This window comes from Haliaeetus albicilla, chromosome 19, assembly GCF_947461875.1.
Source record: "Haliaeetus albicilla chromosome 19, bHalAlb1.1, whole genome shotgun sequence".
Lineage (NCBI taxonomy): Eukaryota > Metazoa > Chordata > Aves > Accipitriformes > Accipitridae > Haliaeetus > Haliaeetus albicilla.
Genome location: NC_091501.1, coordinates 8,065,185 through 8,088,561, shown reverse-complemented (window position 1 = coordinate 8,088,561; position 23,377 = coordinate 8,065,185). Strand labels below are relative to the sequence as shown.

General features: G+C 38.0%; 1 protein-coding gene across 3 annotated transcripts in view; it reads left to right on the top strand.

Annotated features, from left to right (window-relative positions):
* Positions 1-23,377, top strand: part of TRIM24 (tripartite motif containing 24) — a 66,521-nt gene that overhangs the window by 18,225 nt on the left and 24,919 nt on the right. For 2 of the 3 annotated variants that reach the window (XM_069807508.1, XM_069807509.1), the window contains exons 2-7: positions 9,035-9,153; positions 17,073-17,220; positions 19,615-19,747; positions 21,058-21,174; positions 22,333-22,447; positions 23,147-23,293. In XM_069807508.1, the coding sequence (XP_069663609.1) occupies positions 9,035-9,153; positions 17,073-17,220; positions 19,615-19,747; positions 21,058-21,174; positions 22,333-22,447; positions 23,147-23,293 (779 nt within the window). Of the gene's footprint in view, positions 1-9,034; positions 9,154-15,669; positions 15,880-17,072; positions 17,221-19,614; positions 19,748-21,057; positions 21,175-22,332; positions 22,448-23,146; positions 23,294-23,377 lie in introns of those variants that run through there. The other variant, XM_069807510.1, reaches the window with a different exon arrangement.

Sequence of the window (23,377 nt, the reverse complement as noted above, 5' to 3'; positions counted from 1 at the left end):
ACCGCTTAAAGAATCACCTCCAATGGTATTAGTAAAAACGATTTAATAGGAATTTATATAAAAGCGCGACTTCACAGAAGTCTATTACTGCATGGTTGAAATGCACACAAGAAAATTAAGTCAGAATCAAACTAAAATTATGTATACAGAGACCAAAGATGCAATAGGGTAAAAGAGAAACGTACAAAGAAAAATTGAGTTAGAATTGATTTTTCATGATTTTTACAGAGATTGGGAATGTAGAAAGGTAGGGGAGACCCTCCCGTTGAGCCACGAGGTTCAGAGAAGACCCCTTTGCTTTCTGAACTCCTGTTGGAGTCTAGGTGCAGCTGGATCAACTCCTAGTCTCAGACTTGGGCAATGGTTTATATCTAAAGGGATTATGAGTATAATAGTAGCCTGGGATTCATTCACAGTCAAATAAAGCTCACGACAGTAATTTAGGTGTAGATTTGAAAAGCAATGTTTGTAATATACTTGCTACAGAATATTCAGGTTAGCACACACATATGGATGAAGTCACTAAGAGAAATACTTGTAAGCGAGTACAAGAGGTATACCTGTTAAAAATTCCCCTTGAGCTCAGTGAAAATATTCACAGCAAATGCTTCGTCATCTTTCTCAACGGGCAAAGGGTTGAGCCTCAAGGAGTGGAGGGTATCAGCCCAAGTCTTGCTGGCTTTTGGTGACAGACCTCCGATCTTCTCAATCAGAAAAGTTTGTGAGCTCTGAGAGGCGTCCCGCTCAGAGGGAGCCCACTGTGGTCCAGGAGAGCTCAAAGGGTCTCGCTTAGTACCGCGCTTTATAGGCTTGGGAGACGATTGGCTTTAGTCATCAGCAAATTACGGGGATTCCAGCTGTGCTGGTACCATTTTGCATGAGTTACGCTTCAGATAAGGACGGCTCCAGGGCTGTCGGAGAATGAGTTAAGATTCAGATAGGGGCTGCTCCAAGGCAGTTAGGAGAGGACTGAGATATGTCCCAAGGTTGTCAGGAGAGAACAAGTTATCTCTGCTCCTGTTCCCCGCCTCCGCTGGGCAGCAGGAGTCCTTGGAACGGTCAGTACAACTCCGTGTCTTAGCCATGTAAGAGTTCCTGGTACGGTCAAGGGACGCTTAACCGCCCAACTCGTTACAGTTACGCTAAGGGCTAGCGAGATGTCCCGAGTTTGTAGGTCAGCCCGGAGAGGGGGAAGGAATGCACCACCACAGCCTCTCTTCCTTTTTGATAGACAATGGATTTCTTTGTTTTACAGCTTTGAATGAAGATACTTATGTTATAATAGGTTATTAAAAGAGAACAAATTGTGCAATTCTTGTTAGGACTCCTAAATTTGAAAGTTTAAGCCCATGTAAAATGGGACTGTTCTCAGTGAAAGGCATTCTAATGTGTGTTGTCTTATCCCTTGCAATGTGGCCCTTTTGAAGATTTAGTAAGTGCTAAGACTACAGAGAAACCTTACTTATTTCTAACAATACATGGGTGTTTTTTGTGCTCTCTAATTTTCAGATGTTTTTTCTTTTTTTGGTTCATATCCGCTAAACCTTGCAGTGCCTCAGGCCCAAACACACTGAAATTTTTAGTTATTTTACAGATGAATCCTGTGGGGGTTTTTTGGTCGTCGTCGCCCCCCCACCCCCCCCCCCGCATTTGCCCCATTGTAGTGGGCACTACAGGGCTGGAAGCAGTAGATTGCATTTGATGTGAATAATACAGATGATGATTAGAACCAGAGAACAGGCTTCTTGTTACCAGTAGAGAAAATGGAGGGAGGATGGCAAATCAGCTGGCAACTGACTGAAGCTTGACAACAGTTTGAGAGGGAAACACAGGGTTTGAAACAAACAGGCAACCAAGTAAGGGTAAGTCTGGCCAAAAATGGTATAACTGGCTGAAGGTCCCTGGTTAACTACTCCTGTAGCTGCTCTGGTGTGCTGGAGTCACTGCTGGATCCTCTTTGGTGTTTGTTTCCTTTAAACTGCAGGATGTTAGATGATGGTAGGTGATGCTACTTCAGGCAATTTTAGGAAAATGTAAGGTCACCCTTGCCCAATTTCCCATCCCTCCATACTCTAAGGAGGAAGAGGAAAGGTAGCTTGATCTCAACTTTTTGCCTTTTCTAAGTAATACTAGATCTGGTTTTCTTGGATATTCCCTGTGTCTCTTGAGTGTAGTGTAATATCAGGCATTCTGAAAGGAAATGACATTAAAAATATCAAGTGTCAACTCTTTCATTTCTGGCAATTTGGTATCGTAGCAAGTTTTCTTTCAGAGAATCTTTAGAAAGGAAAATTACTTTGTTCACTAAAAACTAATGGTCTTGGAAGCCAGCTAACTATATTGTTCAATTCACAAATATATCAAAGCTCGGTAGAGTTGATTGGTTCAAGAATTAGTTGAGCATCAGAACTGAGCATCAGAATTAAAGTGGAATTAGAGGTCCTCCTTGCCCCTAATTTAATCAGGATAAACAGTAGAGCCTCACCATCCAGGAATGTGTTTAACCTGAACAGTGTTAGCCAAAATGCTAAACTGAATCTGATGCTGTTTCTGATGCTGCTGCATTGTAATTGCTCTGACAATGTTTTTTTAAAGATACTGGGGCTTTGTCTTTTTGTGAAAATACTAGGTTTGGGCTGACTTGTTAATGTACTTGAAGAATATATACTTGCTGTAGCAAATATCAGTTGCAAAAATAATTTTTGTATCAGTGAATTTTCATTATATTACCCCACAGTGTGTGGGTTAGTAATGTTCTGTGCTGCAGCTTTCCAGATTTTTCTTCTCTTTCGCCCTCATTCCTTTTAACAAAATGGTGGGTATTTGGGGGGAGGTGGGGAATGAACAGCAAAATAGTTTGGGCATTTTTTTTTTCCCCGCCTTGAAAGCAATAATGTAGTTCTTGTTGACATAGTATGCTTCTCCTGTAGTTTCATTAGAGGATTAATTATTTTCCTTACCAATTTATACAAGGAAATCAACTAAATGGCTTTTAATATCTGCTGGTCAGAATTTGAATCTTCTTGAACAGACCATAGCATAATAGCTAGAGTTACCAGCCTTGAAAGCTGAAGTAAATTGTGGCACAATTCAGGAAGCAGGTGTCTTGAAACGAGAGGAAGGAAGTGTTGGCAATAAGATTAAGCATGGTTAGAAAGCTATTGCACGAGTGCTTCCAAACCTTAATGCTTAAAAAAAAAAAGTTTAATTCATTGTAGCCCTAGGAGGGACTTGATGGGGGAAATGTTAATTAATTCAGAGGTTAATTTAAGAATTGCATTCTTTGCATGCTTAAGGAACAGTTTAAAATGTAATTAAATGTTTACGAGGAAATAAGGTGTACCGATGAACATTAAAAGCAAATACATACGTGGAATGTAGTAAGAACATGCAGGGGCTATATTAAGTTGCCTTTGTATTGCATTCCTTCTTCCTGTATGTTACTGTAACTCTGAAATATGTGCAGAAATGTCTTTGGAAAATATCGCTGTCCTTTTGGTTGTTAAAAAAAGTTACAGTTAATTGCTTACTACATCACCTGTTGGCTTGTTGGCAAAAAGCTTGTATGTGTGCTTTGATGCTTGCTTCAGCCATCTGTCTTAATATTATTTGTCAGTTATGACTTTAAACCAAGCTGCCTCTTTATGCACCAAAAGAAGTCGAACTCTTCTGTCAGGTCCATTAGTAGGCTGGGGAGAGCAATAATCCTTGGTGTGCGGTGTTGTGTTTTGTTACTGCCACAGGACCTAGGAGGGGGATACTTGTCCATGGTCTGAGTTAAGCCTTTGTACTGGAAAGCTGGATGAGGAAAAAAGGGTTTAAAATCATGTCTGTGATTCCTTTATCAAATCATAACTGTTCATACAAAATACATTATAAATAATATGATTTGAGATAGTAGGAATAATCTTTTAAAACTGTCAAGTCATTAATATGCTGATATTTATTGTACAGTTTCTATTTTTGTTGTTGATACCAAAAGACTCTACAGTAGTGTGCATCTATCTGAGTTTTTCCTCCTATCTTTTAAATAAAATTTCTCTTAAGCTACAGTAGTATATGGTGTCATCTAGTAGACTAGTTTGAGGACAGTGACACTGTCTCAGTACTCTTCAGAGCCCTTTTTACTAAAGAAACGGAAAAAGCATAAGATCTCTATGGTTAGCAGTGTTCTAAACTGGATTAGGCCTCCAAAGTGGTACAGATATTGTAAATGGCATGAGGTTATGTATTCTCAACATCTCTCTAAGGTTGCAACATGGCAGAGCAGTGTCGTCTCCATATAAAACCTGCAAAGTTACATGCATCTCTTTCAGGTCCACTTCTCTTATCAGCTAAGACAGAATTCTAGTTTAAAGCATTTAGCTTTAAAAAAACCAAACAAAACCCCCAAATCAACCAAACAAAAAAACTTCCATTGAGGGGGCAAAGTACCCTGAGGATAGATAACTGGTCTCCCTATTAAAAGACTGAGGCGAAGAAAGCATTAAGTACCTCAGCCTTTTCCTTGTCTTTGGTGGCAACATTCCCTTCTGTATCCATTAAAGGATAGATGTTCTCCTTGGGTTTCTTTTTACTGTTAAGATATTTGTAAAAACATTTTTTGTTGTCCCTTAAAATAGTGGCCGGATTGAGTTCTAGCTGAGCTTGGAATGTATCTTGGAGCTGGCTGGAATTGGCTCTGTCTGACATGAGGGCAGCCCCCAGTGTGTTCTCACAGAGAAAACCCCTGCAGCTCCCTCTCGCCCCCTCTTACCAAAACCTGGACATGTAAACACAATGGACCATGTTATGGGACCAAATCTTACTCCAAAAGAGGACTCTGCATATGAAAAAAATTGAATGTTATGTGTCAACTTCAGAAAAAGATACTGAACAAATCCAGTAACTTTTCTGCTTCTCTTCCCAATATTTCTTGTTTATAACTCTCTGCAGCCTGGTGTTTACAGGTGTGTGCTCTTAGGGTTGTGCTGATGTGTTTTGGGCTGTAAGCAACATAAATAACATGAACTGACTTAAATCCCATCAGATCTGTGATAGCTGCAACTGTACAATTCGTATTGGATGAATGGCTGAAAACTTTTCTTGGCCTATGTGTAGTTTTATGATTTTATACAAAAAGCTGCATTCTGTAACTAGTATTGCAAAGTAAGAATTTACTTGAAAATTACTATTTCCAAATAAAACTTTAGTACTTAATTAGGACAGGTAGCCCTGATAACATCAGTAGAAATGCTGATGGTGAAATAGATCTGTTTGTCCATAAGCTTTGCTGAATTAGAGTGTCTTGAATACAGTCAGTGTTCTTTTTTTAATTTTGAATACATTGGTTTTGTATTTATCCATGTTTTCCATTTAATTCCAAAATAGTCATTGTCTTTCCTCTACTGCCTCTGTTTTCCCATAGGAAGCTCTGAATTCTGGGTTCATTGTAAACCCTATTTTTCCTTCCCTGTAACTTAGTGTCTCTCTTAATTATGTGGGTTCTGGCAAAGTGCCAGTTCTTCACCACCTTCTGTAGGAGTGTGTGGGGATTATATGGTGTGCTCCACTGTAGTATTTGTTTACTGATAAGGAGTGCGGGTAGCAATTCCAGTGCTGATGTGCAGCGTATCTGTGTGAGAGTGTCTCTTTGAGGTGGTTGGACTGAAGTTCTGAAATGAACCTGTATTAATTCATTAGATACTTTTATTTGCCATGACCCTTTTGTTTCAAATGCAACATGCATGAAAAAACACGTACAGAGCACTCTGCTTGCACCTTCCGTTTCCCATGTGGAGAGGAAAAGACCACACGTGGTTTATATTGTTCAGGTACTGAAAGAGCCTTGGATACATGAAGGATAGTAGATAAGGACCTGAAAGGAATGCTGCCTGGCTAATTTGTGCTTTACATTTTGTGCCAAAAAGGCCTATGTTGCCAGCTGTGTGCGTAACAGTGTAACTTGGTTATAGCAGTTACACTGAGATCATGGTATTAGGTATTTTCACTTAAATACATGGTCCTGAAGTTGATTAAACCTGGTGTCACAGTCTGACAAATTATAATCAACGTCTTGAACATTCGTTAAAGAACTTTAGTGGAAGAAGACGGCCTCTGTAAAAGTGCTGGAGTTGTGTGAACAGGAAAATGCAGCTGGAGAAGGTGGCCCCACGGAGGGTGGGACCGCGCTTCTCCAAAGCCACGAATCCTTATCTTGAGTGACCATGAGAAGAAGCACAACTGTATGCGCCAGAAGGAAAGACCAGACAGTGGTCATGCCTGCAGGGAGGGAGAAGCAACTCCCCAATGACCTCCCAAGCCCACCGGCCCATTTCCAGAGAATCCCAGGAACGTGAACTGCGCATGTCGAGACCTCCAACTCATTTCTGGAACACTCCTGAGCTCACACTGTTCTTGCTTTCTGTTTCTTTTTCTATACCTCCCTTCTCTTTTCAAGTAGCGGCTTAATGACATGATGCAAGGTTCATATTGATAAGTTCACTTGTACTGGGGCAAGGTTAGCTTGGTTGAATAAATGTTGATGTTGAACTTCCCTGATGTCATTTCACCTCAATTCTGACAAAGGAAATCCACGAACCTCAGTCACTCCAACCTTGGGATGCGACACCTGGGTTAAAACTGATTTGTTTGTCAGTCATCAATCCAGGATTATAACAAAAGCAAACTTACATATAGTTGCAGAAGAAAACTTTGACTAAAGGCTAGACAGCATAAGGTATTCTAGAAAAGCTTCAGGAGGATTTTGAGAGGTTTGGGCAGTTTTTCTTTTCTCCTTTTCCCATCTCAATCTAGAACCTGTAAGTGATCACTTGAACAGGTGCTTGGCAGTATTGCCTTGGTGAAAATGCAAATGAAATGTTTGGTTTACATTAGTAAGTTTCCGAACTCATCCCCTGCCACTTCCTTGCCCACCATGTTTTCAATTCAAGCTGATTTATAAACTCGACTTAATACAACTGATCTGTTTCAGTGGTTCTATGTTTAATCTTCGGTGGTGGTGTTGGCCGCTTCCCATCCTCGTGCTGCTTCTCATGTTGCTGCAGTGTAAACAGTAGTGCATTTGGTCAGTGAAGCAGATCGGGGACTGAAGGTAAAGCTTGGGAGAGCAGGAGAAAGACGTCCATGTCTGAATCAGTCTGCCAGTCTCATTCTCTGTCTATACCCCACTCCCACACACATGCAAAGACTGACTCAGTCACTTGTGATGGCCCGGAGTGGTGCACTTTGTCAGGGTGAAGAATGAGCAGTGAGGGAACAGAGAGCAGTTTGTTATCGGCACTGTTGAAAAACGTAAAAAATAGTCTCTTTCAGCAAGTATGTAGTTTGAGTATTAGGAAATTTGTTTACTCTTGACTGTGGTAAATTGATTTGCTTAATAAAAGGGGAAATTCGGCACTTGGAGTTCTATTAACTACCTGACATACCAGAATTGGATTTCTTAATTATCCTTCATGATGATGGTATAAAAAAAGTTACAAAAGTCTTTAGCCAAAATACAGAATTTGTAAAGGAGGCTGCGCTAATATGTATTGAAATGCAGACTGGCAAAATGGCAGTTACAATAAAACCAGGCTTAACATCATAGCCTTTCAGATGAAGGTGAAATGCCTTGCACACAAGTGGAAAACTGCTGGCTAAATTTCCAGAATGAAGAGTTAATTTAGTAAAACTGGTGGACTTTTGTTAGATAACTGCTTTATAGTGGGTTGGCCAGTTAAATCTCTAGCGTATATTGGAAGAACACTATGAAAAAGTTACCTAAATCTTGTATGAAGCACTTAAAATAAGGAATGAAGTTCTGCAGAAAGTGAAATATTTAACAGTTTCTGTACTTCTCCATTTTATTCTAAAAGTGAAACAGGAACAGAATTAAGCCCATGCTGGTTTAGTTAAATATGCAAGTGCTGAATTATATACTGGTGTTAAATTCATTGGGTTAAATGGTGCTTCTGATCTTTAAGGTCCTAAAATCATGCCTCTTCTCAAATGGCAGCTGTAGGTCTAGAATCTGTCTCAGCGTGGACTCGCATGACTGACTATTCTACTGTAGGCTTTGCATGATGATTTCCACATCCGAAGTGATTATTTCACCCTAACTTAGTTATTTTATTCTTTTCTTTTTTTTGGTGGTAATGACTGTGATAATTTTCTTAAAGCAAGATGTTAATGCCTAGCATTTTAAAGATTTTTCTTGGATGATAAACAAGCCTCGGTGCTGATGAAACATTCTGTTTTCTGCACCTAGGAAAGGTGTCTACTTTGACATGTTTATGTAGATTTTTTTCCATTTCAGTCTAGTCTGCTTACTGTTGAACCCCAAGTTTTGAACTTGACTTTGTCCTTTTTATTCTCTTGAGAAAACTGTTAATTGTTTAAACCTTTGCATTATCGGTTCTCCACTCTTTCTTCAAACATGAGTCTAAGTATATTATTGTCTTAGAATTGTTCCTCAGTGTGTCCAGTGCAGGGGAGAGGACTTTGCTTATTTATTCCTATGTCTTTCTTGCTTGCTTTCCCTTGCTTAGTGTGAAGGTAGTGACAATATTAATACAGGTCTGTTCTTCCTCTGTGCAACTTGCCTCATTAATTTTGAATTTACTACATTTCAGTTTCTCATTACATAGAAGTCAATCATGTCACTGTTGGTGTGTATGTAATACCACTCAACGTCACTAATTAATACTCCGCACTAATAAATGTTTACTTTAATCCATCCTATAACAACAAATTGTCAATGGGAATACATTCCCTTTAGAGAAAAGGAATTCATTTTCTATAAGATTAAGGCAAATTCTTTATAGGATAGGCACTTGACCTTGGTTGAAAGAATATACCATCAGGGAATAACAGTTGAAGGTTATTTCAGTGATAAATGAGAATTAGCTTCTTTCTACTCACACCTTATTGACAGGAAAGTATTAAAACATCCTGTCAAAGTATTTGTCCTTAGAAGCTGTCTTTGAAGTTGTTTGATATATCTTAAGTTGTGAAAGCATAATAAGATTTTTTTTTTATTTTTTTTTCCCCCCAGTCGGTGTTATCCGCTGTCCAATTTGTGGTCAGGAATGTGCAGAGAGACACATCATAGATAACTTTTTTGTGAAGGATACCACAGAGGTTCCCAGTAGCACAGTAGAGAAATCAAATCAGGTAAGTGCATTAAGATGTAATCAAGTTAACACCTTTTGGATGTGTATGCATATCCTTGGCTTCTTGCTGTGTGGCCTTTTTGCTTTTCATATGCAGAAAAAGACTTCAAGTACTTAGTCATCACATGGGGTAGCTAGTCTAGAACATCAGTTAAAATCGATGAAAATGTATGTGAAGAAGGTGGTTATCTTATTCTAAACTATTTTTAATTGTTGATGTAAAATTGCATCATGATAGCAAAAGATAAAAGTAAGGAATAGGCATTAGAATCGGAATTTCTATACTTTGGACAGGGTACTTGAAGCACTCTTTGAAGCAGAGACCCGAACAATGCTACATCAAGAGATCTCAATGTAAAATGGAATCCTGTAGTTAAATCGACTGTTTTTTCTTATCTCAGCACTGACAAAATATGGCACTAAATAGCTGGAGTGCAGTTACCAAGCAAGAGGCTCAAACTTCTAACTGGGGAAGATGCTATGTTGTAGGGTTTTTTTGTTTGTCGCTCTTATGTAAGCTGCCTCTTCTTCCTTTTGCAATCAAATAATAGCCATCTCATAAAGCCAAAGCCTGCTTATCTGGAAGAATAGTAATACTGGGTAATACTGGTGGGGTTTCTTCCTCCTGATGTTTTTTTCAGGAGGAAAGTACTAGTATGGAAGCAGTACCAAATGAATAATTGCACCTGTGTAGGAATACAGTTTAGCAGTCTCCGATATCAAAATATTGCATGTCTTCATTTTTAGCTAGTAAGAGAGTATCTCAAACATCTCTTTACTCATAAACTTTTTATTAAACTCCAGGAACTTATTGTAAATAATTCAGCCTCTTTATATGTTGCTGCATTCTTCATAATAACAGTACAAAAAGGTTACTATGTCAGTGTGGCTTGCATTTCAACTCATACCCTAACATTTGGATGGTGGTCTCCTTTTATTTTGAAAATGCCTCTTTTTCACTTTCCTGTTTTAGGAACCAGTATCATTGGCTCTTGATCTATTTGTTTCGGGGGCAGCTTCTTAGAGGTCCTTTATTGTGTGTTCTCCTTGTTTCAAAGCTTAGCTGAAATTCGTGCTTACATATATGAATGGGTATGTGTCTCAGGAACAGATGAAAGGACCCAGTCAGGTTTGTGATACCAGCTCACTGACTATTAAAGGCATAAATGTTGTCATCATCTCTGAGGAAGAGTAATTAATTTACTTATGTCTTGAAAACCATTAAACTGTGTTCAGCTTATAAGGAATTTTGCAACTAGATTTCTGAGAAATTATAGATCTTACCAGAAACTGAAATTTAGTTGGGAGTCTCTGGAAGTATGAGCAGTGTTCTCTTAATGTAGAACAGTTTAAACTTTGCTTTTTTTGTGTTTGTGTGTGGTGTTTTTTTGGTTGGTTTGTTTGGGTTTTTTTTCCCCTGGGTGTTGCAGGGAAACATCTGAGTTTTGGAGATGGTTGTGAGATTTGCACAAAGTCTCTCAATACTCTACCAGTAAGACTGAGAAAAGGAATAGTACCTGTTGCATTGAAAATTTGATCATAACTTTTTTAGTGACTTTAAAATTAGGAAGAGAAGCAAGATAACACATAACTTTGTTATGCAGAAGCAGTCCTGAATTATTATTTTTTTGGGGGGGGGGCAGGCAGGCTGTGCCATAACCTCTGCCTAGTTATGTAACAAGTCCTCTAAGATACTGCTTTGGGCACAGAAGTAGAATTATTTTTCCTCGGTTTAGTGACAAAGTTTTTTGTTGTTGGGGTTTTTTTTTCCCCCTGCTTTCTGTGAAAGTTAAGTGGGGAATTGAGGCCTTCGAGACCTGGATAAGTAACGGAAAATTCAAGAAGAGCTCTTCATATTCTTGAGGTTGATCATCATAATGTAAAATTGGGTGTACTTCAATGGGTCATAGGGTATCAAAAGTTGGAGTATCCACCAAACTCAGTGATGTCAGCATAAGTCAGGCACTTCCCTGGAATTGAGGGAGATGTCTTTTTTTATTTCCCCTTGAATCTTGATCTGCTGGAGAGAGATACAGAGAAATTCCACATACTTCAACAGCTGGTTTGGAATTATCTGTTGTTGAGTGGTGTGAGCAGGTTTCAGGGAGGTTCTTCAAAGCATTGGTGTTACCTTAAGTTTTCTTCTCAGACTTCTGTCTTACTCTTCCATTCCATATTTGTTTCTCTCTCTCCCTAACAAAAACCAGCAGGCTTGCAGTTGAGAAAGCAAGTCTGTTCTTAAGCTAAGTTCCCCGGCTGAACTCAGCATAGTTTCTGCAGCAGTTCAAGGCAAACCAGCAGACTTTGCTGAACCAGCAGAGTGGTACATTCATGTGCTTTTCTGCTGACTTTTTTTAAAAATGGAGCTAGATGTTTTGTTAGATGCCTGCTAAGTGACCATGTACCTTACCTCTTGGACATGAATGATGTGCAGTTCTGTCTTGTTTGAATAGATTTATTTTGGTATGATAATGAAGCTTTTTGGACATTCCTTTGTACTTTGACATTGGAACCATAAAAAAAAGCTACACCATTCTATAAAGCTGTCTGTTGTGGAATAGCAAAGTTAACTCAGTAATAGTTAAACAGGCCAGTGTCCTGTTCAAGGGGGAACATAATGAGGTTTAAGGATGATACGTCCTTCTAATTGGCCTGTCTTGTTTTGCCTTTAAAGGAGCAAAGAGAAAAGAAAGAAAGAAAGAAAAAATGCCAGTAGCAAGACAGGCAACAGATCAGAGGAATTAAAGTGGAAAAGATACTGAGACTTGCAGGAAATATTGGATCAGAGATCATCCAAATTCTGTCAAAAACTTTGGCTATCTTACAGAAATTTTCTACTGAGATGGTTAGTTTGGCTTTGATAGTTCAGCAGCTTTAGCAGGATGTTTAAGAAATTAGAATTAGAGCAAAGCCGTGGGTTCTGTGCAAGGGATGTTGTGGCTTAGAACCACTGGTCCGTATCTGACTAGCCTGTGTTTGTGTGTTGTCAGGAAGGACTGGTTTATTTCAATTCAGGAGAGACTGCAAAAAAACCCCTTTCAAACTCAATGTCTGGTTGTTTCAGATTTAAAATGGTAATAATGCTAAAATAGTTTTTAGCATATTGAATTAAAACTGTAGGAGTGAATGGCATATCATGGAGCCTGGCATCGTGGGGTGAGAAAAATAACTGGAACCCATTAAAGTGCCATACATCTATCTAAAATCATGTTCACCTTATCTGAGCCTGATTTTGGTAGTTCAGTACCCTACTTACATAGCTGTGCTTTCTAGCATTGGCTACTGAAAACTTCAGGAGCAAAAGAAGTAAGCATAAAGAAAGTGTAAAAGTCCCTAGTATATGTTCCACAAGGGCTTTCCTGGCTAGCATTAAAGAGAACATTAAGGATTTTGTGCTGGCTGTTAGCATAGGAAGCTTTCCAGAAGAAAAGAGACTAGCGGGAAATGCAGTTGTGGTCTTCCTGAAAGTAATCATTGTGGGTTTTGGGCAACTAGGACATAAATACTTTGAAAGAACAGATCCTTTATAATTTTTTTTCACATTATGATTTATTGAAAGACTTGGCGAAATTATTGGATGCTAAAGGGAAGTTTGAAAAAAAAAATTAATTGTACTTTATTCGTAAGAGTGAGCAGAAAGGAGCTTCAAACCCAAGAGATGTTACTGAAGCAAATGCTAAATTTGGGTAAGACTAAAGGGTAGACAAGTAAGGGAAATTCAGGAACTTAACAGAAGAAAATTATTTAACCTGTGTGCAGAGCCATGAAAGTAAGAGAAGTGTGAGATTGATGCAGAAGAGAAGATCAGGGTGATAACATTGGTCTTGCTGCAGCATATTGAGCCTACGGTGCATTTTAGTCTAGGTCCTGATTCTCATAGCTTCTGTGACCAAAAGAGAACATGTGTAAAAATATTTTTGATAGTAAGAACACATTCTGTATTTTTTACCAGTTACTGTCCTGAGAGTTTTAAATGTTGTAGTAGGAATGAAGAACAGTTGGACTTTATGTAAGATGTTGGGAATGTAGTAACAAAGCAAGGTACAAGTTTAGATCTGATACTAGATCTGGATACTAAGACGGCAAGTCTGACTGGCATAATAGAGCAATTAATGAGGATAATTTAGAACAAAAAGTTTCTCTGGTTTTTGTATGGTGCCAGAGTAGCCACTATGTATTCTTCCAAAGAACTAGTATGCTAAATAGCTTATCAAAGCTGTAGCAGAGGCCAAAATGTCTTTGAAAGCCACTGGTTTAGGGCAGTGGGTAATAGACTCAAGAAGAGTCCCAGTATGGTTTTGTTGTGCTTTGAGGAGCGGCAGCTGTTGATGGGATGTTGGGGAAAGGAGGATATGTTGATCAGGGTTCATGCATTTTGAGATACCAGCACATGGTTCATATTTAGAGTTACATATAGGCGAGACTGTCCCAGAAGACAGGCGCTGTCTTTTAGTGATTTTGTATGTGCCAAGAGATAGTTACGTAAGTATTAGCATCAGTTGGGTTTGGATCCAATAGGGGAAACCAGTGCATCTAATTTACACTGGCGAAGTTTGTAATGTTAGCTCACTGAATATTCCTCTGGACTACTTTGCTCTCTTCCTTTGAAACTCGGAAACCTTAGCTTGCTTATTTAATCTCATTAATACTCAAAGTATATTTAATTGGAAGAGTGGTTAGTTACTACAGTAGCTGTGAATACAGCTCTATTAACTCTTGCATGTAAATCTGTTTTTAAGTAAATATACAAGCTTTTACAACTGAAAAAATAGTACTTACCTGCAACATGCTGAGTAATTTCAGCTTTCGTTAAATTTGAATGAAGGCTGAATGAACACTTCCTGCGGTTATACATATTAAAACTAGTAACTGAGTTAAATATAATTACAAGGAAGACTCAATTAAAAATAACTATCTGTCTAACCAGAATAAAGCCTTACAGGTTAACTTGGGGAGAGTTTTCTTTGAGATCACTGAAGCACTGCTTGTATGAGTCACAAAAATAAGAGTGAAATAAGTTTTAGGTTTTATAAGAGTATAGCAAATACTTACAGTAATTGTACTTCCATGTACTTTAGCTATGTGGCTTATTCCAATAGCTAGGAGTTCTAGCAAAACACAAGCTGTATTTGGAAATTTGTATTTTGGATAAGAAGTGGGTATAAGCAAATCTAGTTTCTACCTAGAAGGCATAGCTATTTTGACAGCATGAGTTATGATGACTCTGAGAAATTTTAGAAATCTGTCTCTTTCTCCCACTTGGTGGCTTTGAAGAGTATAAACCTGGAATATATACTTTTGGGACTACAAAGGAGGAGTTTCTGTTCATTTGGCAGCACCTGATTATTGGTTATTGAATCACAATCTTCATCTCATTCCAAGTAGAGCAGGTCAAACCAGTTGAAAAAAACCCTAAAATGTATTGAAAAAATAAAATAGACAAAGATCTTGGAATCTAGGAGGAATGAGTAACTTCAGAAATCCTTTGAACTTACTTAAATACCCTGGCATGCAGCAAGTTTATCTGCCTAAGTTTGCTAAAGGTGACCTGGAAAGGCTGTTCTGATGGTTTTTTTCCTGTTCTGTGTGTGTGTTGGGGGTGGTTTTTGTGGGAGTTTTTTTGGTTTTGGGGTTTTTTGATGTTGTTGGTTTGGGGTTTTTTTAATTGGGTTCCTGCCTTTTTTTTGGTCTTTGTTTTGCTTCTTTGACTTAAAGAATGCCTGAAAGACTTTTTTGTTGTTATTTTTTGCTTTGCTTATTTTGTTTTCACTGTTGGGTTTTTTACACTAGAAAAACAAATATCCAATCTCTTATTCTCCACTCTAACTTGCAAAAACACCTCTGGGTATCTGGGGGCATAGCATGATCGTACCTCTCTGGCGACAAGGCTGATATTAAAACTTTTCTTGTCCTGCAGTAGTTCACTGCTCAGTCAACAGTGCTGAGGTAACTGATCCTTGGGCTAAAATGATGTAATCAATCTGGTTTTACACCACAGTCTTGCAGAGGTTTGCATTGGCACACCTGTGGAGGAGACAACTGGCAAAGGAGAAAGGAGGGAATTTCTTTCATGGGAGTTTCTGCCAGAGAACATGTAATATTGAAGTAATGTCTCAGTGATACTTGCTTGTTCTAAATTTTTTTTTTTAAAGAAGCTGTGCTGAGTCCTTGAGAATACTTCTCTCTCTCTCTCTTTTTTTTTTTTTCCAAAATAGTATTGAAATTAAGGGTTAAGAGCAGGTAAAAATTTTCAATGTCCTGATTTCAATTCACTTCCTTTAATTGCTTTACTTCCATTTTCTTGACTTTTTTATGATGTCCTTACTTTGATATTTCTCCCTAGTCAACTAGTCTGGTTAGGACTAGAATTTTTATTGTTAAGAGAGGAGGGGGAAGAAAAAAGAAAAAACAAGCACAAGATAAAAAAATTTTAAGATTATTTTTAAAAATAAAATTTTCAGACCTCCTTTTTGTAAAGAAACAGAAAAAGGGGCACAAGCCCAATTTTTTCTCCTTTGCAGGTCACCTTTTAATGAAAATGAACTGCTTCAAACTCCAAGTGACAACAAAGAGGGGTCAACAACCCTTGTGTTGTAACTTCATTTCTCAGAAGATATTTGCTTTGAGAGGCAACATGATCCAGAAGAATAAGTACAGCATTGGGAATCTGGAACTCCTATCTATGTTCAAATTCCAGTTCTGTCAGTAACTTGCTATGTGGCCTAAGGCAAGTTTTGTGCTAATTTTCCTCTTTCTTGAAGGGGAAACTGGGACATAGTTCTACATATATATATTATTTCTCTGCATAGGATGTAAATATTTGCTTCCTTTGTAACTTAATGTACATTATTTATCTTGTGCAGGTGCAGAAGTTGGATTTTTTTTAATGAAACTGAAAACTAAACTGAAATCTAAAATTTTCTCCTTGTTGCTTCTGCTAGCAGAATTCTATCACTGTGATCTATAGGATATAGCAATCTTGAGACATCTTGAAGCTTTTGTTTGCAGCAGTGCTAAACGTTGACAGAAATGGATGGTAGTTACCTAAACGAGTACCTGCATAAGCATGTTCACTATTTTTACCACCAAAACCCCCTTGAAAGTATGACTACAGAGGCATTGTAAAGGAGGAGTTAAAAATGAAATAATGTTATGAACATGTGAAGTGGTGTTGTCCATCATTCATAGTTTTCAATCTGTTGTTCAAATTGTGGATCCATAGGAATCTTTTCTTGTGTGCCTATTGACTCTGTGCAGAGAGGTTTTGGTCTGCTCTCAGATTTGTTTTCTTTAATTAATTTTTTTCTCTAGATCTCTTGGGTATAGTCCAAAAAGCCCCTGGAATTAACAGACCAGAGTTTGAAAATTAGTATGCGTTGTTTGCAAATCTGTTGTAGGATAGCTTTACTGATAAGCTTAACTGGAGTGCTGTCTTTAAGTGGTGATGCAGAGATTCTTGGGAAGAACGCTGCTATTCAATACTGTGTGTGCTTCTGAAACTCTAAACAGGTGAACAGAAACTAAAATTAAAGCATCTGTGTAAAATGAGGGAGGCTTCTAAAATCAGAGCAGTGCTGATCGTGTTGTGTCTTTTAGTAAACATTTCACAAGAGCATATTGTATATAGTAAACATTATATAGCTTCTAAGTATGCAGTGTTGGGCAGAAAGTAATGGTTTGACTTTTATTGTGTCAGGTAAAAGTGTTAGAGTAACACTGACAAAATGGCCACTTTCTTTGAAAAGTCACGTTCGATTACTTTTATGCAGTTATTTATAGTGTTCCTGTACCTCAGGCAGTTTTCTGTTCTCGTTTCACTGTTTTCAGAAAACTGTAAAAGTGCACTGATGATATATGAGCAATAGCTCGTATGTATATTTTGTATTTATTTTAACAGCTACCTTTTCTTCCTCATGTCAGGTCTGCACAAGCTGTGAAGATAATGCAGAAGCTAACGGGTTTTGTGTGGAATGTGTAGAATGGTTGTGCAAGACCTGCATCAGAGCTCACCAGAGGGTTAAATTCACAAAGGATCATACTGTAAGACAGAAAGAGGAAGTATCTCCAGGTAACACACTTGATTTATAATTTCACAGAGAATGTGTGTCTACGTTGGAATACTGTATTAGGCCACCACATTTCTTTTTAAAGTGATAAATTTCAAAAATTGCGTTCCTTAATCCTAGTAAATGTAGAAGGAAAGATTCATTATGATATAACCCTTTGGTGCATATGAATTAGTGGAACCATGTTATTTTTCTGGTTGGTAATGGATATGTTTTAATAGTTTCCTGCCTCCCAGTCGCTTACTTCAATTTCATTGCTGAAGGCTGCAACCATTTGAATGAATTCTGATGGTTTTTTGGCTGCTTTCCATCTAAGTGGATCTCTTAAGATCCAGCTAACAAAAGAGAAAACTATTTTAAGCATTAGATGCATTAGAATGTAGCTACTGATAAGGGAGACTTTGTCATGGCTAGGTGTATGACAGCCATTTTTCCGTCAGATATGCTGCATGGTGGTAAGAAACCCTACAGATTGGTATTTCATGCGATTTTTGTGCAAAGTGTTTTAAAACAATAAATACACATAGATTTTTATCTTTCACCTGGTTTGATTGCAAATTATTGTCTAGACTTTAGAGATCAGCTGCAGAAAATACTTCTTTATGCATTTGGCTCCTCTAGTTTTTTCTAGACGTCTACCAAATGGTTTATATGAACTTGATTGTTGTATGCTGCTGCAAAAGGAGCACTAATAGACTATACTTTTTCAGCACTCTGATAATAAAGCATGCTCTGTTAGCAATAAAGTGTGCCAGAACTCATGTTTTAGCCAAGTATATTTTAAGTTTGAAATGTTTTGCTTGAAATTTTGTTTGAAATGAAGTGTTTTTAAACACTTCATTAATGTTTAAGGGAATTATCTTATGAATTGGAGTGTTTTTCCTCAGTAGGATCTATGATAATTCAGGTTGGAAGGGACCTCAGGAGATGATCTAGTCCAGCCTCCTGCTTAAAGCAGTCAGCTATGAGATCAGATCGAGTTGCTCAGGGCTTTATCCATTTGGGCCTTGAGAACCAACAAGGATGGATGTGGCGTACAGTACAGCCCCTCTGAGAAATCTTGACTAGTCTCATGGTAAAGAAGGTTGTACTTTTATTCATTGAGAACCTCTTTTGTTTCACTTTATGCCCATTGCGTCTTGTCTTTTAGTGACATTTAGGACAAACATAAACATAATAGGATGCTGATAAACATTCTACCGGTTCTAAAAAGTCCATTGGACTTGCATAATTTATCTTGTAAATGTGTGTGTGTGTGTATATATATATATTATTTTTATAAATTATTATGTATTGTTATAAAATATGTATTATAATATATATTTATTTTCATTCCATCATATCTAGTCCTGTGAATTTTGTATATAATGTGGGCTTTCACTTCTGTAATCTTTATTGCTCAAAGGGTAGCTTCCAGTATGATACTTTGGAGATATGCACTGTATTGTGTATCCCACTTTCAGATGTGGTTAACCAAAAGTGAGTACTGAGTGTACTTTCAGGAGAGGACAAAAGCAGTAGGCAAAACTGTCTGACTGTTAGGCTGAACATGACTTGGTGGCAGGAATGCTCTCTGTGCATTCAGGCCTCCTCTGAGTCTGCTGGTCAGTTTCAAATAATTTTGACTGAAGGATACAGATTGGAAAATAACTTCTTCCAGGTTTCATGACAATAAGTAAATGAATAGGTATGGAAAAAGGACCTTATTGATCTGCCGTGAAGGATGGGCTGCGGTATGAAGCCAGTTTTCATTACAGGCAATATAATCCTCATGAACTCAGTGTCCAACCCAACAAGAAATTAGGCTTTGTCAGTCAAATTGTTGGAAGAACAGTTTTCAATTCTATTATCTGGTGGTGTTTCCTGTGCTCTTTGGCATATGCTTACTAGAAACTGAAGTGAGACCTCGCACCCATTTAGAATGGGGTCCTGAAGGGACATTAGTAACTTCTGGTTATTATATTCTGTATGTTTTATGCTTTTGAATGCCTGTGTCTTGGTATCTTCAAACCCCTTTTCACCCACTTGACTAAGAAGACAGAGCAATGAATTAAGTCTGCAATATCCTCTTTTCCATGTAAGAAAGAAACTTGCTGGTTGTGCAGTGTCTTTTGCTAGTGCAGCAGTACTGGCTACTCCTTTTGTAAATAGTTTTGTGCGACCATAATAACTTACGGTAAAATAGGTTCTAGGCATTTTCCATGAGAGAAGGTGTTAGCTCCGTGCTTGATCAAGAGTGAGATGTTGCAGTTTGAGCTTACAGCTCTTATATTCTTGATTAGGTGGCCTGATCCACACTTCTAGCATCTAGGTGAGGAATGTGGTAAGGAAAAACAGGAGAATGCAAATCTTTAATAATTTCAGGAGACTGGACTGACATCTTCCTTTATTCACAGAGGCAGTTGGTGTGACCAGTCAGCGACCTGTGTTTTGCCCTTATCACAAAAAGGAGCAGTTGAAGTTGTATTGTGAAACCTGTGACAAGTTGACCTGCAGAGACTGTCAGTTACTAGAGCACAAAGAGCACAGGTATCGAAACAAAGAGTATCTTTTCTGCAACTCACGTACAGGAAGATAGCTTGAAGTTGATTGTAGCTCTAGCTGTATGGAGTACAGTCAGGTGAAAAAAGTGCAAAATAAAATTTTCTGCTCAGAAATGAAGCCCACACATAAACAGAGATTGTATGCAAAAAGAGTGTGGCTGATGGGTGTGTGATAGTTTAGAATAAAACCTAATTTTTCCAGTTGTTAATCTGGTGATTTAAGCACACGAGCTTTCTTTACTGTCAAGTTATTTGGATAGAATTTGTTGCTGTGCAGCTCATCAGAGAGTCCTTAGAAAGCACAGGGGCTGTGTTATGCAACTGTACACTTCTTTAACTTCTCCATTTGTTCTTCAACAAGATGATTATATAATGGAACGTTACCAAACAATTTCAGAATGGAGCAAATGGACATATTTTTTCTGTGAAGAGCCCTTTAAAAGGAAGAGTAAACCTAAAGTTTGGCTATACTGTACTTTGACAACACTATTTATAACAGTGAAATCTTCTGATTGCTGTTCTTTGGTCATCTCTTATCGGCCACAGAAGCTGGAAAGCAGGATTATAAACAACTTCTGGGTACAAGACAATAATCTTGCTGGCTAATGCATACAGTAGTGGTCTGGGACAGATGTACTCTTAGGTTAAATATTAATATGCTCACTATACCTGATGCAGCCACCCAAAGAACTTGCTTGCCTGACCAGGTGAACATCAATAGGTGGAGAGGTGTTGGCCACTTTTTCTCCCTGGAACAGGCTAAACCTTGCTCTTGCAGAGTTGCAGTCTTTCTCTTTAGTTCTTTTCTTAGGATTTATATCCCTTTCAGAATGTGCCACCTCTTTTTTTCCTCAAATTGTTGATGATTTCAGTTCCTTGATTTAAAATGTTGCTGACTTCTACTGACTCGGCAATCTCTCTTCTTTCTTCTCTTTCTACAACCTTATCTTGTATGAAGTAATAGCTTACATGCACTTTCACTTACAAAGCGATGACTACAGCACAACATTAATTTTCCTTTTGCTAAAATTGGGCTAGGGTCATGCAATATCCTTTCATATTTATGAAAATCGTAAATTCTCAAAAAAAAAGACAGGAAGTATATACTATAGATTCAGCTATATTATAAATAAAATATATCGGCATTTGCTGATACATGTTTCCATGATGACAGTTAAATTATGGACTTGAGCAGCATCTTTATTCAATTAAAGAACTCTTTTGTAAGGCACTCTGCTTTTTAGCAAGTATATCACACCTTTTGCATGTGTGAATACTCACTGTTTTTTACTACAGGTACCAGTTTATAGAAGAAGCTTTTCAGAACCAGAAAGTGATCATTGAGACACTAATCACCAAATTGATGGAGAAGACTAAGTACATAAAATATACAGGGAAGCAGATCCAAAACAGGTATGTATCAGAATTTGAGGTTAAAACTGACACAGAGGGCAACTTTACATACACTGTGATTTCTTGAAATGTTTAGATTAGTGCACTTTGTACCTCTCTCCTTTTATCCTTCCAGAAGGAAAAATTCTAAAATCTTCAGTTTGCTGTAGTGACTGTTTAATGTGCTTGATTGTGTTGGGTAACTCTTCTGTTCAGCCTGTGGACTTAATGGGCAGCAATAGCTTGGGTGCAGCAAAACAACTTATGCAATAAAGACTGTAGAAGGCGGTCTTATATTCTTCCCCACCATCAACATACTTATTTTCTTAGTGTAGATCCCTCTTAGAAAGTGAAAGGTTATGACTCATGTCATTATAATGCTTGTGACACATATTTGAAGACTTATGTAATACTTTTATGCTTGGGGCTGTATTCACTCGGTATTACAAACCTGGGAGAAAAATAAATCTGTAAAACGTGCGCTGCAGTAGGCCTTTGTAACTGCTCCTTCAGCAGAGTTCAAAGGCAGTAGCCAGGAAGATTCAACACAGTATGGGATGCTGAGTGCAACTTGAACTTTTCCTCTCTCTTTGCCTGTCTTTGAGGATGGTGGAAATGGAAAAAAACAGCAGAGACCCTTTTCTTCTTTTGCTGCATCTGAGTGGTTATTCTCCCTTGCATCTTAGCAGAAGTGATTTTCACAATATAAGAATATACTTTGCTGTTACGAGTTTGAGTACTATTGGTGAAATAGCTAAATTAGGAAATCTGTTTATTGTTTTTGTTTCTGGAGTGCCATTCTACCTTAGATGGAAATAAGACTTAAACAGTTTTGATTGCCATGGACCATTCCAGAAATGTGCTGGCCAATTAAAAATCAAGAATTTCAATTACAATGAGCATTTAATTTTTCTCAGTGACAGATGTCAGTAATTTTACAGACTGATGGCATTAGAATTTTCCACTAGTTAATTAATTTTATTATAGGTCACTGTTACTTGCTCTTTCTAATTCTCCCAGTAATTTTCCTGACTATAAGTATCTGATGGTATATGTATTAATTGGTGCATATGACCAAGAAATATTGCAGTCTCAGCAATGGGAAGGGGGGTGGTTATACTGTTTGGAGGGTGGGTTTGTGAGCTAAAGAACATTATTTTCTATACTGTCTACTTACAGAATTCTTGAAGTGAATCAGAATCAAAAGCAGGTGGAACAGGATATTAAAGTTGCCATATTTACACTGATGGTAGAAATAAATAAAAAGGGAAAAGCTCTACTGCATCAGTTGGAGGTAATTTTGTTTCTATCATAAGAAACAAAAATGTCAGTATTAATATTTTTTTGTGTAGTGTCACATTAAAATAAAATCCATATCTAGCATTAGCCACCTGCACGTGTCCTGTCGCAATTCCAACGTGGAGAGATGTCCCACACCAGGCATTTGAGCAAGTGGGGGTTTGGTGGGGAAAGGGAGGAGGGTTTGGTTTTTTGGGGGTGGTGGTTGTTTTGTTTGTAATTATTATCGGTGTTCCCCACTTTGTGAATCAGGGCTGTCTCCGAGCCTGGTTTCTTTCTCCATGCTTTTGCAAGTCATAATTCTATGCATCATGCACAAAAGTGTTGCGGTCAGAATTTTTCATAAATTCAGCAATCCAATAGCAAATCAAAGGAGAGAGAATTGTCTAGAATGGATACCTGGAAAAATATTACCTTTAATTGTGTTTTGGAAAGTGGGTGTGTATAGAACGGCACATACATATACACATACGAAAATGTGTCATAACAGACAATGGGATTCTGCACAGAAACTCCTGATATCTTGAATAAATGTATACTGACTTTTCTGTTTGATAGCTGCAGTCAGAGGGCAGGAGTGCTTTTTAGGAGAGCAATGTGAAACCACTTGATCATTGTGAGTTACAAATGTGAAAGCTAATGCCTGTTAACTGTAAATTGAACCCTTTGACTGGAACTGCCTTTCTACTTGCAGACTCTGGCAAAAGAGCATCGGATGAAACTTCTGCAGCAACAACAGGAAGTGGCAGGTCTCTCTAAACAGCTGGAACATGTCATGAATTTTTCCAAATGGGCAGTTTCCAGTGGGAGCAGCACAGCACTACTGTACAGCAAACGCTTGGTAAGGTTAGGACGATACCTCTCTCCATTTACTCTCCATTTACTTAGAGACTATAGTCAAGGCAGATACGCACGCCCACGCTTG